We start from the raw sequence: 14,901 nt of genomic DNA, 5'->3' as shown, positions 1-14,901 counted from the left end.
ATATCATTACTCCTTCGTCCATCAGTACCGTCGTCCCTGCCATAAATACCACTATCGTAGAATGTGGGTGGTGCATTTCATCACAACCAAACAAATCTACTCTTTTTCTGTGGACAAAAAATGTTGCAATAAATTTTACCTTCTTTAGCTTTAAATGCACTCTTCTTCAACCAGAACTCCAATTTCGCCCAGCATCAGCGTTTTCTCCCCAGATTTCCAGTTTTTTCAGATCTACAAAGCTCTTTTGTCTGATATATTAAGAGAGCAATTAATGGCCTAACCCTACTCTATTATCATTTCTATTAATTAAAATCAATTATCTACCACATGTAACTGTCCAGCATTAATTGATGCCCTGCTCCTTCTTTGGAAGCGCCGAGTGAAGCTGTCTCCGTCTCTGACACAGCCTCTCTATCCCAATCAGGGATATTTTCGTCCATGGTCGAGCACGTGAAATTGAGAAATGGTACATTTTGAAAGGTATATATTGAATGTCAATTGTTTAAATGTGGTACATTTTGAAATATTTCCAAAAAACAAATTATAAGAAAATAAAAATATTGTTTTTTCCCGGTGGTGGTAGATCTGAATCAGAGACTTCAGAACTCAAAAGCAAAAACAGAAAAAAAAACTTCAGATATTGGTAAGAAGTAAGAACCCTAGCTAAGATTCGTCCGATTCTGATTACTCGAATCAAAGCAGGGTTTTTGAGACTAAAATCCGATCTTGTGAAGTGGGTTTTGCATCGAATCGGAAAATATGAAAGAAGGGAAATCATCGAAGTCGAATCAACAAGAGCAGCATGAACAGATTTATCACCAAAACAGTCACTTGGGTTCTTTCAAATTCGCCAAATTGTTTGATTCTGAAGCTTCCTGGGACAAGGTATAGTCTCTCTAACTTCTTATTGAACCGATCGCAGAATCTGTTAACTTTGAGTTCGTTGGTCATAATTACTCTAAAGTTGATTCCTTTATGTTGTGGGCACAATCAGTTGTAGCAATTGAGCTCTAAAGTTTAAATCTTTTCTGTTGTGTGCACTATTTCATTGTAGCAATTGAGCTCCAAAGTTTAAATCTTTTCTGTTTTGTGCACTATTTCATTGTAGCAATTGAGCTCTAAAGTTTAAATCTTTCTCTTGTGTGTACAATGAATTGTAGCAATTGAGCTTTAAAGTTGATTTCTTTCTCCATTTGTGTTCCTTACACTGCTTCTTTAGCCCATCTTGTATCTAGACGACCATAAGAACTTGTTATGGAAAAAGCCAGTTTTTGGCAAAGGAATGAATATGTTTCCGTATTTGATTGCCGAAGCTAGTTGTGATTAATTCTGATTGGTTTTCACTCGTGGATAATGAAGCAATGCTTTGTGAGATTGTTTAAAGTTGTTTTTAATTTTGTGGTTGTTTTTGGGATAGGATCAATTGGGAGATGTGTTGCATTGGATCAGGCAAGTAGTTGGATTACTCTGCGGATTGGTTTGGGGTGCGATACCTTTGGTTGGAGGGATATGGCTACTTCTGTAAGTTCTGTCATTTTATCTTCTTACAATGTACAGTATGAGTAGAAAGAGTTGGAACCTCCTGCCTAAACTTGAGCTATAGTTTGTAGATATCTGGTGTACTTGATGCACCGAAATCGAATCAACTTTGCCAGTATATCGATTAGTTTACATGGCTTTTGTTCTATGTTACTGGTCAGAAAAAAACTCTAAAAATCCATCACTTTTGAGCTGATAATAAGCTACATCAGTTACTATTGTCCTTATCTATAAAGTTTTTATGAACGCTGCTCGAGTTAAGCCTCGAAATTTTGTACCTGTTTGCAAGAAAAACTCCGCCATATTTGAAGGTCTATTAGATAGAATTCTTAATATATCAGTGGTACCTTAACATCTAGGTGAAATCTGTTTTTCATAACAGAGAAATAACCGTCAAAACCCGAATGTTCAATATCTGTTTTTATTGCTTTAGTTAGTTAAGTCTTTACTTTGAGCTTGTTTTACCTACAACTGTTTTCGGCGACATTCGTAGATTTTTAGTTATCGATGACAATCATACTACATAGCAGGCCTTTCGTGTTGAGTTGGTTTGTCTTAACAAGTAGCATCGTTGACTGTAAAATCTGACAGATTTCTGGCAATCTCGTCTGGCATAGTATACGGTTACTATGCATTGATTCTAAAGATTGATGAAGAAGACTTTGGTGGTCATGCAGCTCTGCTCCAGGACGGTCTATTTGCTTCTCTAAGCTTATTCCTGGTATGTAGATTTCTTCTCTCTGCCTATCAACAATTCTCTAGTTAAGTTAATCCTTCGAGTTTTCATATAATCTTGGAAATTGATTTTGGTGTGATAAATTACGTTTCAGCTTGCGTGGATTCTGGTGTATAGCTTGTCTAGCTTCTGATAGAGACACACTGTATGTCTTGTGCTCCGAACAAGTTTAGCAGAACGTACCTTTCATTGTTTCTCCAGTTTACGCTGTGCCCTTTTCTGAAGATGGGAACTAGCATTGGTAGATTTTCAAATTTTTTATGGAACTTTTGGTTTCCTTTTGTTCTTGTTAATTACTATGATTTTTATTTTGTGTAATGAAAACTGATAATATTATTATACAAGGATCTGTGTTTAGTCCAAAATATTACAGTACTTTCTTTATTAAAAAATTTTGTACAAAAAGCCTCACTGATAAATCAGGTACAAAAAGCTCAGGTAACACAAAAAAATGCGTCTGCCGGGAGTCGAACCCGGGTCTATTGCTTGGAAGGCAATTATCCTAACCGTTGGACTACAGACGCTTCCATGCTTAGTTACCTAGATTAATATATTTAAATTTAAATTCTATACAATAAAATACAATAAAAGAAACCTACCATTTATTTGCAAAATCATAAGTTCGTTAATGTACCTCACATTCTTTTACCAATTCCTTACACGTTTTTCTTAGCATATATCAAGTTATTTGTTTTTCTTAGCATATATCAAGTTATTTTATAGAACATTACGCCAACTTTTTTAAAATCATGCGAAAAATACACCATATAGTAACGATTTTCCCATCCTGTTAGTTCTTTACAATTTTGATGAAAATTTGGTTTTCTAAAAATAAAACCTTTAAATTTCAAACAAAACCATGGTAGGAAAATAAGGCCTCGTGACTTCTTTCTACCATGACAATCACAACTACATTCACTTGTCTCCCAATGAAAAATAAAGAACACAATAAATCAAGGCCTATCGAAGTAAGGATCCCACTCATGCCTCTCAACATTCCCAAACACATTATATTTCCAAGAATACTGCTCCGGAAAATCGAAAATCTCCTCTTTCCCTTCCTCTATCCTCTTCCTTAATCCCTCCACTCTTTCCAACACTCCTTCTACCGCGACATCGAATGCATCTTCAAACCTTCCCGTGTCTTCGCTCTTACTCGACGGGTTAAAATACATTAACCTCGGTATCAGTCTGATCACTTGTTCTCTCATCGCGAAAATTTTCGTCCTTGGGATCCTACTCAAAACATTCTCTATACTCACTTTACCTTCTTTCACGTTTTTCTCTGGTATAAAAACAGAGTATTTCGCGATATCTTTCGGTAAATGCCAAATGTATTGAGCGTAAGCTGACCCCGGATGGAAGAAAACCGGTATACAACCTGCTAAGATGGAGTCGAAAGTGGAGCGGCGTGTGTATGAGTCACCGGGTGGTTGGAGACAGAATGTTGAGCTCAAGAAGAATTTCATGATTTGGTCGGGTTTGTAGCATTTTTGAGAACCCGATACGCATTCTAGAAGCTTGCATTTTCTTGTGGAAGCTTTGCATTGGTCCATGATCTCGGTTCTTATGCTGTCACCGAGATTTGGACGTGGTGCACCGACAAAGGAGAATAGGTAACGACGATTAATTCTTCTCATTCTCATCTGCCATTGGATGATCTCTGCGTAGGTTGAAGGGTGGAAATAGGTCGGGTAAGGTACCGCGAATCCGTGGTAGTTCCATGGGCTTGATTCGATTAGTAGCATCGTCATGTTTCTTACTTCCGGTAAGATCATTAACCTGGCTAGGTAGATAGAGAAACAACAATGAGAAGACTTGTCCAATAAAAACAACTTAAAACATTCATGAAATATAATTTTGCAACTATCTATCATAATTCACCAAGTTTTCATGTTTTAAAGGATGGTGGCGTACCTATTGCCCCAATCGGATTCATTCTCAGGTGTACGCATAAAGTCCCAAGTGGTACGACCAGCCACCATAAAATGATCTCGGCCGTCCATTCTCTTCCACTCTGGACTCTCCCTCAGCCACTTCATCAGATCAAGCGCTGCAGCATCTCTCATGAAAGGGAACGGTCCCCATAAAAACCGCATCAAGTCTAAACCCGGATAGTAAGGAACATACACCGCGGAAGCTAGAGACGAGTCTTTGGTCAAGCACTTGTATTGCTTCATCCTGTTGTGGAATATCACTTCTAATGTAAATTGGTTTGTGGCATACCAACCAGAAACTCCCTCCATGTTTGGTAGACGAGGGCCTAATCCGAAATTCGATGTTAACTCGCACATATCGGTCCACCTGCTCAATGTCCAACAATTCTTGAGAAGCTCTTCGTTAAACAAAGCTGGAACTTCGTGCATATACACATATTTTCCTTTACATGGATCGTTACTTCGCGTTTCTCTTGGCCGTAACATAACTTTTCCGACTCTTTTAGGTTGGTTTCTTTTGGAAATTACTCTGTTTTTCGCCTCGGAATTATTATTATTATTCGATGAAAACTTTCTCTGAGTTTTTGGTTCGGGTTCAGAGGTGTTATCATCTTCAACATCATCACTGGACAAATCATTCGGCAATTCCTTACCCCTCTTGCTCTCTAAATCGTCGTCATTATCATCAACTTGCGCTTTCTTTGGTTCCACGTCTTTCCTAGGCTCGAAAAAATTCGGTTCTTTGTCTAATGCTTGATGATTCTCATCACTATTCTCCACATTGCTCTCATCATCATCCTTTTGACGAACCTTTTTCTTTTCTGCCTCCAATCTACCCGAAGATCTCGCCTTTCGTGGCTCTCGATGTCCTCTCCTTGCCCTCGATGACCGACCAATTGTGATAACCGAATCAACTCTCTTCTTCTCATTCTCAACCCTTTCTTTCTCGAGTTCTTCAACGAGATCAGTCACAACCTTCTTGTCCTCTGACATCTGATCATCCGGAGATATATCGACCGAGACAGGAAGAGAGCTGTTATCAACGGAAATGTCCTCAGAGACAACGACAGGAGCTTCATCGGATTCGTGGTTTTGTGGGACGTTTTCGATAGGGAGATCGATGACATTTTCTTGCCGGAACAATCTCGCGTGGTTATGAACGGTTTTAGCGGAAGAACTAGAAAGGTAAAGCAAGACAAGCCAAAGGAGGAAAGAGGCCATTGCAACGTACCAGAACTGGGTTCTGTACTTTGAGCTAGACTTCTCCATTGCCATTGTTCCTCCTCTCCTATGTGGTTTTCTCATGCATTAATTAACCAAATCTTACCTCCAATATTGCTTGTGATACAAGAAATCGTTAATGATTGTGTTGATTTCTGGATCTGAACGATAGATTTAGGGCAAAAGGGATGGATCTTTGGTAGATTCAGAAAATGAATGGACGCTGTGAGAGAGATGGTGAGATTGGGATGGTGTTGAAGCGTTGGTGAGATTGGGATGGTGTTGAAGCGTTCAAAGGTTTTGTAGTGATTAATGGAAAGATTTGTTATTTTTTCAATCAAGCGCGTTAATTAATTACATTTGGAGCTATATTAATATTTTGTTCATGCACCTAAATTAAAGTCCCTTTTTCAACAAATTGATGTTTAATTAGTAGTTAATTTTGGTGTAACAATCAGGCTAATTAGTCTGTGTCTGTCCCTCCACTAAGGCCCGGCCCTGGACCAATTTCTATGATACATTTGTATTGGGCCTCATATTTTTGAGGCCTAATTATGTGGATTTTTTTTTTTTTTTAAAGGCCTCAAAATGAATTAAATAGGCCTCAAATTGATTACAATAGGCCTCAAAATAAATATAGAAGTCTCTTAATATAAAAGCCTCATAATTAGGAAAAAAGTCCTATAACTAGAAAACAATGTCCAAAAATTTTTAAAAATTGTTAAATAAAAATTATAAATACTCCATAATTAGCAAAAAAAAATTTTTTAGCAGTTTTTACTTTTAAAAAGACCCCAAATTTTTTTTTTTTTTATTTGGCCCCGGATTTTACCGGACCGGCACTGCCTCCACTCGCCGCAGGCAAATTTCATGCAAGTAAATATATAAATGTGATGCTGTTTCTAGAAATATGTTTGATCACGATCGACTACGGATCAAGATTTTCCATAATACTTTTGTATTGGCTTCGAACCCTGGCAATTATCGGTGATTTTAATAAAATTTGTAGGACATTATTAAAAATTCTAATGGCCTAGAAAGAGTTTGTTTATACATTTCCACCTTATGTGACAGAACTGTGGGATTGTGAATTTTGATTCAAGATCCCCCTTATGAGGTTAAATATAGGAAAACATAAATATATATAGCCCAAAAACTAATCTTCGGATTCAAAGAAACCATGTTAAATTGGTCGAACCCCAGTGGCCAATGCTACTCGAACCCAGATGCCGGGAATCAGTCCCGGCCCAACAATTATAAGAGCCTAGTTATTTTTCTTCGATTATATTGGATGGTTCTCGTGCGAATCCACAGCGATTTGGTGTTTGATTTGTTTTTTCATTAATAATAAAAGGGGAGGCTACTTGGTTCTCATAAAAAAAAATATAAATCAAAGAGTCTAATTTTTAGATGTAGAAGAGTTAAGTAAGAAATAGAAGTAAAAAAGAAAGTAAAAAGGAGAAGAAATTTAATTGTTTATTTGAAGAGAATGGGTTATTGGTTGTTGTGTCATACATCATTCCATTTCTTCTTCTTTTTACTTCCACTTTTTACTTATTACATAATTGAAAAAAAAGTCAAACGTGAAATTCATTCAATATGATATGCTCACAAGTACCAACTTATAACAAGTCAAAGCCTCAAAAAGAAAATTTATGGAAGGATCAAGGATGCATGAAGTAAGAACTTTAGCAGCATATAAATATAAAAAGAATTTAAGGGCACTATTTTTCTATAAGTCTCCTGGCAATGCCGTTAATAAGTCTTCTACTTTTCTTTAAGAGATACTAGCCAGTTTGAGACCTTAACAATCTCTATACTATTAAAAGAGAAGTACAAATGAAAATGGGTCGGGTTAAAATCGGAAAATTGACCCAATTTCTGAAATTGGATCTTTGAAATTTTTTTGGAATATAAATTCGAATTAATAATGAAAAATCGAAATAAAATCAAATATTTATGGAAATCAAATAAAATCTTATTGTACTTATGGTAACTAATAATAAAAGCATATTCCGAACAATATTATACATTAATTACGTATAATAAATTTGTTCATATATTTTTGGGACTAATTCCATAACAATCAACGTTTTTGTCATTAATTTCGCTCATTTTAGCCAATTATCATTAATTGAAAGATATTTTATTTGCTTCTAAAGATTTCTAGAAAATTTATCACAAATAACCATCTATTTTATAAACTAAATTGTTATTTTTATTTTGGTCGTGTAAATTAAATAGATATTTTTATTTTGGTCGTGTAAATTAAATAGATATGAAATCAATGTAACTAATTTTAATTTAAATAGATTAAATCGAAATTATGATATTTTCATACCTATAGCTTACCAAAGAAGTTTAATTTTCAATTTATAAAGATTTCTTGAATATGATTTTAGAATTATTCAACAAGATGATAAGTATTTAGTAAATTTTGTGAATCATGAAAAATAATAATTAATTTTTAATCATTATATTTCATCTTTCAATCTCTCATCTAACAAATAAGATACATATTCTATTATTACTATGTCCAAACTTCATTTTGTTGTATGACTAAATAATATTCCCATTAGAACTGTCAAAGCGAGTTGATTCGTCCCGTTAAGTCCGTTTTGCGATAGACAAAAAATATTTTGACTTGTAGTTAGTCGGTCCGCACGACCCGCGGGTAGCATATATGAAATACAAACCCGTCCCGCGATAGTATGCGGATTTTCGGGATTGTCCATGGATTTTGTTTAAATAATTTTAAAGTAACCAAAATTTAAAATACTACTAAAATAAATAAATAAATAAAAATACTATTAAAAGTTTGTTTAAATTACCACATGTTGAATAAATTATAATTTTATCAATAAATACTAATATGCGGGCTGATCCGCCAACCCACGGATGAAAACCGATTAAACCTATGATCCACTGCGAATTAATCAATGTGGCCCGCTTATTTGCGGGTTTAATATATTTTCCCAAATCTGCCCCATAGTGAGATGATGTGGGCTCGACCCGCGGTTTTTGACCTATTTTGACTGCCTTAATTCCCATGAATCGTCTAATTTTAGAATTTTAAAACACAAAATTCTATTTTGTAAATCATAATTAATATGATGGGTATATTTATAAACAATTGTACATTTTCTCTACAATTCATTATTATGAATATTTATAAGTATACTACACGATTCGTTCTACTAAAAAACACACAATATTAAACGCAACGTATGTAAACCAATATTCTCCCGCGGTGGACCACGGGTCCGATCCTAGTTCCGAATTATATTGATGGCAGTCAAAATAGTACTCATATACAATAAATAACTAGATATTTTATCGTTTACCATTATCTAAAGTACCCATAAATGATGCTAAACTTTTTTCCTTTTGGGTTAATTTCCTACTTTTACGTTTGTCTATAACTGATGTAAATTAATTGATGCCAGATCCTCTTTTCAAGATTCCTTGAACCTCAATTCTATAAATATCCTTTCAGTATTCTCTCATTTTTCCAAATTTATCAACTAAAATTACTATTGTTAATTAATTAATTTTAAGAGAACAGAGAAAAAAAAAACAGCTATGGCTAAGGCAGCCTTCTTCACTTGTTTTTCCAATCATCTTCCTTGTTATGTTTGCTTTAGGTAATACATTTAATCTTCAGATTTATTCATATAAAATATTCAAACTTTTTCATATAAGCCTAATAATTTTTGTTCAAGCTACATATTATATGGGATATCCCCCCAAATGCTGTAATCATCATTATGTTTTCCTTAAGTGTACAATATATGTAAACGTTTGTTCATAAAATATTCAAAATTTTCACAAGAAAATTGTTAATTTCGGCTTTGTTCATCCACATATGTTCCAAAGGTTATATATATAGATATCTCCTTGGTATGCTTTCTTTAGGAATTTATTTATCTTAAGGGTTTTTAGAAAAAGATAATCCTCCAAAGATATACATATATACATTTTCCTCAAAAAGTTACTTTGATGTAGGCTATACTAGAATTTAACCCGCGGTACACTGCAGGACTATTATTTTTTTTAAAAAATGTAATATTATTTTTAAAGATTAACTGAAAATATATCATTTTAGTTTGTATTTTTAAATGTAAATATCTATCTATGTATTATTTAGTGTATGATTACTATTGTTTAGGTTTCAATTTTGAAGTATAGATTCGAAAACATACATTTTTTAAGTAACCATGTATGATAGATTTTAAAATTTTGAATATTTTACTCCGCAGTATACCGTGGGTCGATTTTTTTATAACTAAAATTTTTAAATTTCAAGTTATATGTTTTGTTAATATTGTATATTTTGTTTTGTGTTTAAGGTTGTATAATTGTATTTTGATTGTTAATTTTAGGATTTCATCCGTGATAAACTATTCTTTATTAATATCGATCCAAACCCGTCATCCCATATAAACCCATCTATATTATCCCGTTAGCTAAATTATTAGTATTATAAAATCCAAGAAAATAAATTCTTATTATTATAAAATCCAATAATTTTAGGATCTCACCCGTGGTATACCGTTCCTTGAATAATTTTAAATTTATTTTACTAATATATATTTAAAATTTATCATATAAAGTATATAATTTCAACTTTTTGTATTTTTTATTTATTTAAATAAACCAACGGCTTAAATGATGATATATATAGTTCTTTTTCATGTATGTGTATATGATTTTTCTATGTGAATATTTTGATTATTATAAATTAGTATGTTTTATTACTATGCAAAATTTTAATATAAATATTTGCTATAAATCTGATTTATGCATATTTTGTAGAGTAAAATTCAGGAAAATTTTTCTGAAGATATATCGAAAGATTGTGTAGAGATTTTTACAAACAAATTAGGCAAGATATCGTTTGGTTAATATCTTTTATTTAAATTTTGTAACTTAATAATTAATATCAATGGCATAAGTTGTAAATACTTCTCAACTTCAGGATTTATTTGATAATTGTGCTCCAAAAATGTATATATAGATTTATTGGTGTTAGGATTCAGAGGCTCAAAGACATTGACTTTCTTGAGCTTAAACCTCAGCAAACCAAGATTAGAAGCTGTTTGATGCAGAACCAGTTTCTGTTAAAACAGGAAACTGTGACAGAGATGAAAACAGAGTTTATAAGAGTGTTTGTGAGAGAGATTAGAGAAAGAGAAGGGAGCACACACACACATTTAACGAGTTCAGTAGTGTCACGTTGACACTACCTACATCTCGCCGAGACCTTAGCTCGGAATCCACTATAAACGAACAGAGATACAAGAGATATTACAATGTGAAAACTCCTACTTGCTAACACACTAATACTTTGTATCACACCCCTGTTCTACCGAGAAAACATTGAAAGCTTATATATGCCTTTAACAATGGCTATCTCTCATCCCTTAGTGAATGTGTTCACTTTTGTGCTGCTCACCCTTTCTCACGTTCCTAGCTTCTTATATAGAGGAGACAACCTCAAACCTAGTTCACAAGAAGACAAAACGGAGAGGCTCCTCTTTGTGGTCCCAAAAGTAACCTAACCCAATTTTAACTTGACTAGAGTTAGACCTTGAGTTGCTTTTGATCTTCATTTGCTTGAGAAACAAGTTCTCATCTCCACAAATCTCCACCTGAGAACATGTTGATCAATCCACATAACCTCACACACTTGAGAGATACCTTATAAGCTTCTTGGATTCCAGTCTCGGTTCCTGAGTATTATTACTCAACTTTGATCTTTAGCAGTTTAAAACACTATAAACCTGCTTGATCCTTCCTGCATTAAACTTATATTCAATACACTTCAGCTGTGACTACTTACACTGTTGAACGAACCTGAGCCATCAACACATCTTTAGATCATGAATTGTGAAAACCAGCTCCAATGCAATCTTGCATTAAGCTCAACTCTTTAATGATCCCTTCCCTGATGCATTCAACACTTGAATACTTGATATCGCCGCTCAGAAAAATACTCCATTAACAAGTCAACAGAACACTTCCAACTTGTTAATCACAACAGAAAACTCCATAAGCTTCACCGCTTATAAGACGTCTAATCACACATTCTCCACTATGGCCCCTGTTAAGACCATAAACATGTTGCAGTGACCGAAATACCATTAACCTTCTGCAAAACTTGATTCTCTTGCTATGCTTCTAGGATTTACTCTTGCGCATTGAGATCAAAATCCTTTGAATTCACTTGAATCATATGCAGAAAAAACAGAATCACCTAGGCCTCTAACCCGAAGCTCTTTGATTCAACTTGTAGTCAATCTCACCAACAGCTTATACTATTGTAGATTCACGTCAATAACCTGTTTGAACAAACCGAATTTCAGAACAGTACCCCTGCTCAACCATCTTGTTAAACAGACCACACCAGCAGCTTGAAACCCACTACTAGTAACCTTTACCATGTCTCTTATCAGCAAACCTTGTGATATCTCTAAGACACGTCCTTGCAACAGCTTACACATCAACTCTAGAACCCTTGATGTCTCTTTCAAGCTGTAAAGAATAACCTGCAATACTTCTTCTTGTATGCAATCTCCACCAAAACGAATTTGGTTATTAAATCATTCAATTTTGCAGTCTTTAGTCGAGACCCTTCTTTCCTTAAAGAACATTCACTTGACATACCTGCAAATAACTTCACATGAGTAGACACTTACGTAGTCTCCTCATCAACCAAGACAACTTGATGCTCATGAGTTGTTGTCTTCCAAATGCAATTTGAATTCTTTGCATTTGCATCCTTACTAGGACTTCTTTTCAGCTTTTGACACCAGCTTTGAGATATTGTGTATCAAGCTAGGTACACAATCTTTCCTTTCTTGAAGTGACTTTGTCTTGAGACAGTCCCTGCAACACTTTGCATCTTTCTCCTTCAGTTTATTCCTTATAGAAACTTACTGAAACACTTCAATAACCTCATCTCAACCCTTTAGTGACTTCTCTGAAAAATAATTCCAGAAATCTGCAACCTTTATCAAGGGACCTGCAACTCTTTTAGGAGAAAACTTGCAGCTCGATTTCTGAATGTCCCTATCAACAATCAGTCAAACCAAATCTGTAAGAATCCTTCTACTCTCAGATTATAACCGTTGAACTTGTTGATAACCTCCTGTTCTTGGCTTTCCTTTCTTCTTAGTAACCTGAACTTGCATGAACCTTAACCAACAGTGAGTTATGCAGCCTTTTCAACTCATTTCTTTTGAGCTAACATATCCTTCTTAAGTCATTTAAGACCTTGATATGATTTGAGACCTCTTCTAAACTTAGCTCCATCTGAATTTAACATCTTCATGCAAAATCAATTTCTTCTCCTGGAACATAAAACCGTTTAGAATTTTCTATGTCTCTGCAAACATAGCTCAACTTCACCAATCCGAGTTAAACCGCTCTTCCCTGTATCTTTGATCCATTTCCACGTTCTTCTGTATCAGAATTTTAAACCATGGCTCCTTACTTGAGAAAAACATGTCAAAACTGTTGACACATCTTCTTTCTTCTTGCAGCCACTCCAACTGATCCAATTTTACCCAAAGAACATTAAGAACTCTTCTTTGTTTTAGCAGCCTTGTCTTCTCTACTTGGAGCTCTCTTTATCTAATAGTGATACAACTGAGGCTGAAACACCATCAAACCAAACCTCAATCCCAAAAATCAAACCTTGTACTTTGTAATAGCAAAACCACCAAATACTTAACTTGTACCGCTGTTCTAAAGAACAGAACACGCAGCCTAACACCCCTTGATGCCAAACACCCTCCCGATGCTAACACCCTCTCGGTTAAGAAGACTTTCGACACAAGAAAAATAATATAGCTAATTGCACACCATCAAATACTTCCTTGTCGCTTGAAGATCTGACTCAAACACAAGATAACCACTGAGAATCCATTGCTCCACCCGAGACAATAACTCCTTGTTCCTTTAGCAAAATCACCATGTGTTATGCCAAACACAAATTTGCATAGAACATGAATCATTATGCTGCCACTACCGTCAAGATAATTTATTCTCAAGACCAGTAACCACAAATTGCCCAGTTTATACCAAACAACTGGACTTACAAAACCTTGCTGCATTCCCTCTGAAAATAACAGCCTTGTAGCTTCACGTTCTCTGATGATCCACAACCTGTAGACTCTGTCATTCACAAGAACTGAGAACTACACACACAGAGATAAACTTGAAATCGAAACCCCTTTCAAGACTCAGCCAAAACCAATGAATTGTACACCTCGAGACTTCCTGTATTTATCAGCTTATACTGACAATAACACTGATATACCAACAACTTTCCAGTGCTCCAGCACATCTTCTCGATACAGAACAATAACAGCTTTTGTTGTTCCAACAAACTTGTTCTTGTTCTTCATTTTCTAATTCACCCAATACTGATCTGCCAAACCCTTTTTAGAGAATCCAGAAAACCTTACTGATACTCCACAGCCTAATACACATAAAATTCAAGCTTTTAAGGCGTCCCTCAGTCCCATGAATTTTATGAGTTTCCGAGGCTGCAATTACAACAGTAATTAAACACCACCTGCAACTGATTTTACCACACAAACGTTGACCTGAAACCATTACTGAATCTTGGCCAATCTCTTGCAAAATCAATACACTGCCTTTGTGTTCACCAGCTTTCAACTCCCATAAACCTGCAGAACTTGAGAAAACCTGAAACTTCAATACAGAGCATCCCAAACACCTTGTGACTGCAGCGGAATTAGACTTGAAATTTCCCAGAATTTGAGTCTTGAAGTTCATGCTTTGATTCCTGCATAAACTCTCATCGGTTTCTTCAGCAGTGATCAAAAATACCATCTTTGATCACATATTTCTTTCATTCATCTCTGAATTTTCTTTGTGCAAGCAACATATTGACTTGTGAGTGATTTTAAATCCTTCTCACTATGTTGCAGCTTCTTGTACCCTTTAAGAACTTAGAGGAAAAACTTGATTTCATGACCTTGAAATCACCTCACTTGATTCAAAACTTCTTCTATGAATCTCTCCTTATGGTACAGCTTGTTAACATCTCACTTTCACACTCAGCTGCAAACCATAACCTGAGCTTTTGCAGCAACCTCTGTGACAGTCTATGTAACAACCTTTGTAGTTGTCTCTGTAACTATCGTTGGCTCTGCAACAGGCTCTACAACGTCTCTGAAATAGTCTCTGAAGTTACCTCTGTTACTTCTTCTCCTGTTTCAACAGGAACTGCTTCTAAGACAGCAGGAAACCTGCAACTTTTGCTTCTTTTAGATGATGTGAATGAGATGATTTATTGTCACCAGACTGAGTCCTATAACTCCTTCTCCACTGGTTCGTGCTCTTTTCCAAGAGACTTAGATTGCTTTTAGAGCCAGAGACACTCATGTCTCCACAATATTTCTCAACACCTGAGAAAACCCAACAGTGCTCCACCAA

General features: G+C 35.1%; 3 protein-coding genes and 1 non-coding gene across 4 annotated transcripts in view; 2 read left to right on the top strand and 2 right to left on the bottom strand.

The window, feature by feature from the left end:
• The first annotated feature begins 553 nt into the window (after positions 1-553).
• Positions 554-2,640, top strand: LOC9298878 (uncharacterized protein C20orf24 homolog). Its single transcript, XM_021017251.1, has 4 exons — positions 554-885; positions 1,418-1,521; positions 2,131-2,260; positions 2,370-2,640. Exons 1-4 carry the CDS (start codon positions 760-762, stop codon positions 2,406-2,408), a joined length of 399 nt encoding a protein of 132 aa, XP_020872910.1. The 5' UTR covers positions 554-759; the 3' UTR covers positions 2,409-2,640.
• An 87-nt stretch (positions 2,641-2,727) lies between these two features.
• On the bottom strand, positions 2,728-2,799 carry TRNAG-UCC. The gene has a single exon. It is a non-coding gene; the product is annotated as a tRNA-Gly (tRNA).
• A 321-nt stretch (positions 2,800-3,120) lies between these two features.
• Positions 3,121-5,746, bottom strand: LOC9298879 (probable xyloglucan galactosyltransferase GT11). The gene is made up of 2 exons (XM_002862755.2): positions 4,193-5,746; positions 3,121-4,057 (listed from the first exon to the last, which is right to left on the bottom strand). Exons 1-2 carry the CDS (start codon positions 5,515-5,517, stop codon positions 3,229-3,231), a joined length of 2,154 nt encoding a protein of 717 aa, XP_002862801.2. The 5' UTR covers positions 5,518-5,746; the 3' UTR covers positions 3,121-3,228.
• Positions 5,747-8,721: 2,975 nt separating this feature from the next.
• Positions 8,722-14,901, top strand: part of LOC9298880 (putative defensin-like protein 170) — an 8,028-nt gene continuing 1,848 nt past the window's right edge. The window contains exons 1-2 of the mRNA XM_021017244.1: positions 8,722-8,736; positions 9,014-9,077. Coding sequence (XP_020872903.1) covers positions 8,722-8,736; positions 9,014-9,077 — 79 coding nt within the window. The remainder of the gene's footprint in view (positions 8,737-9,013; positions 9,078-14,901) is intronic.

This window comes from Arabidopsis lyrata, assembly GCF_000004255.2.
Source record: "Arabidopsis lyrata subsp. lyrata unplaced genomic scaffold ARALYscaffold_146, whole genome shotgun sequence".
In the NCBI taxonomy this organism is placed as follows: domain Eukaryota; kingdom Viridiplantae; phylum Streptophyta; class Magnoliopsida; order Brassicales; family Brassicaceae; genus Arabidopsis; species Arabidopsis lyrata.
Note: the sequence above shows the minus strand (reverse complement) of the source record. Positions and strands in the feature narration are given on the sequence as shown.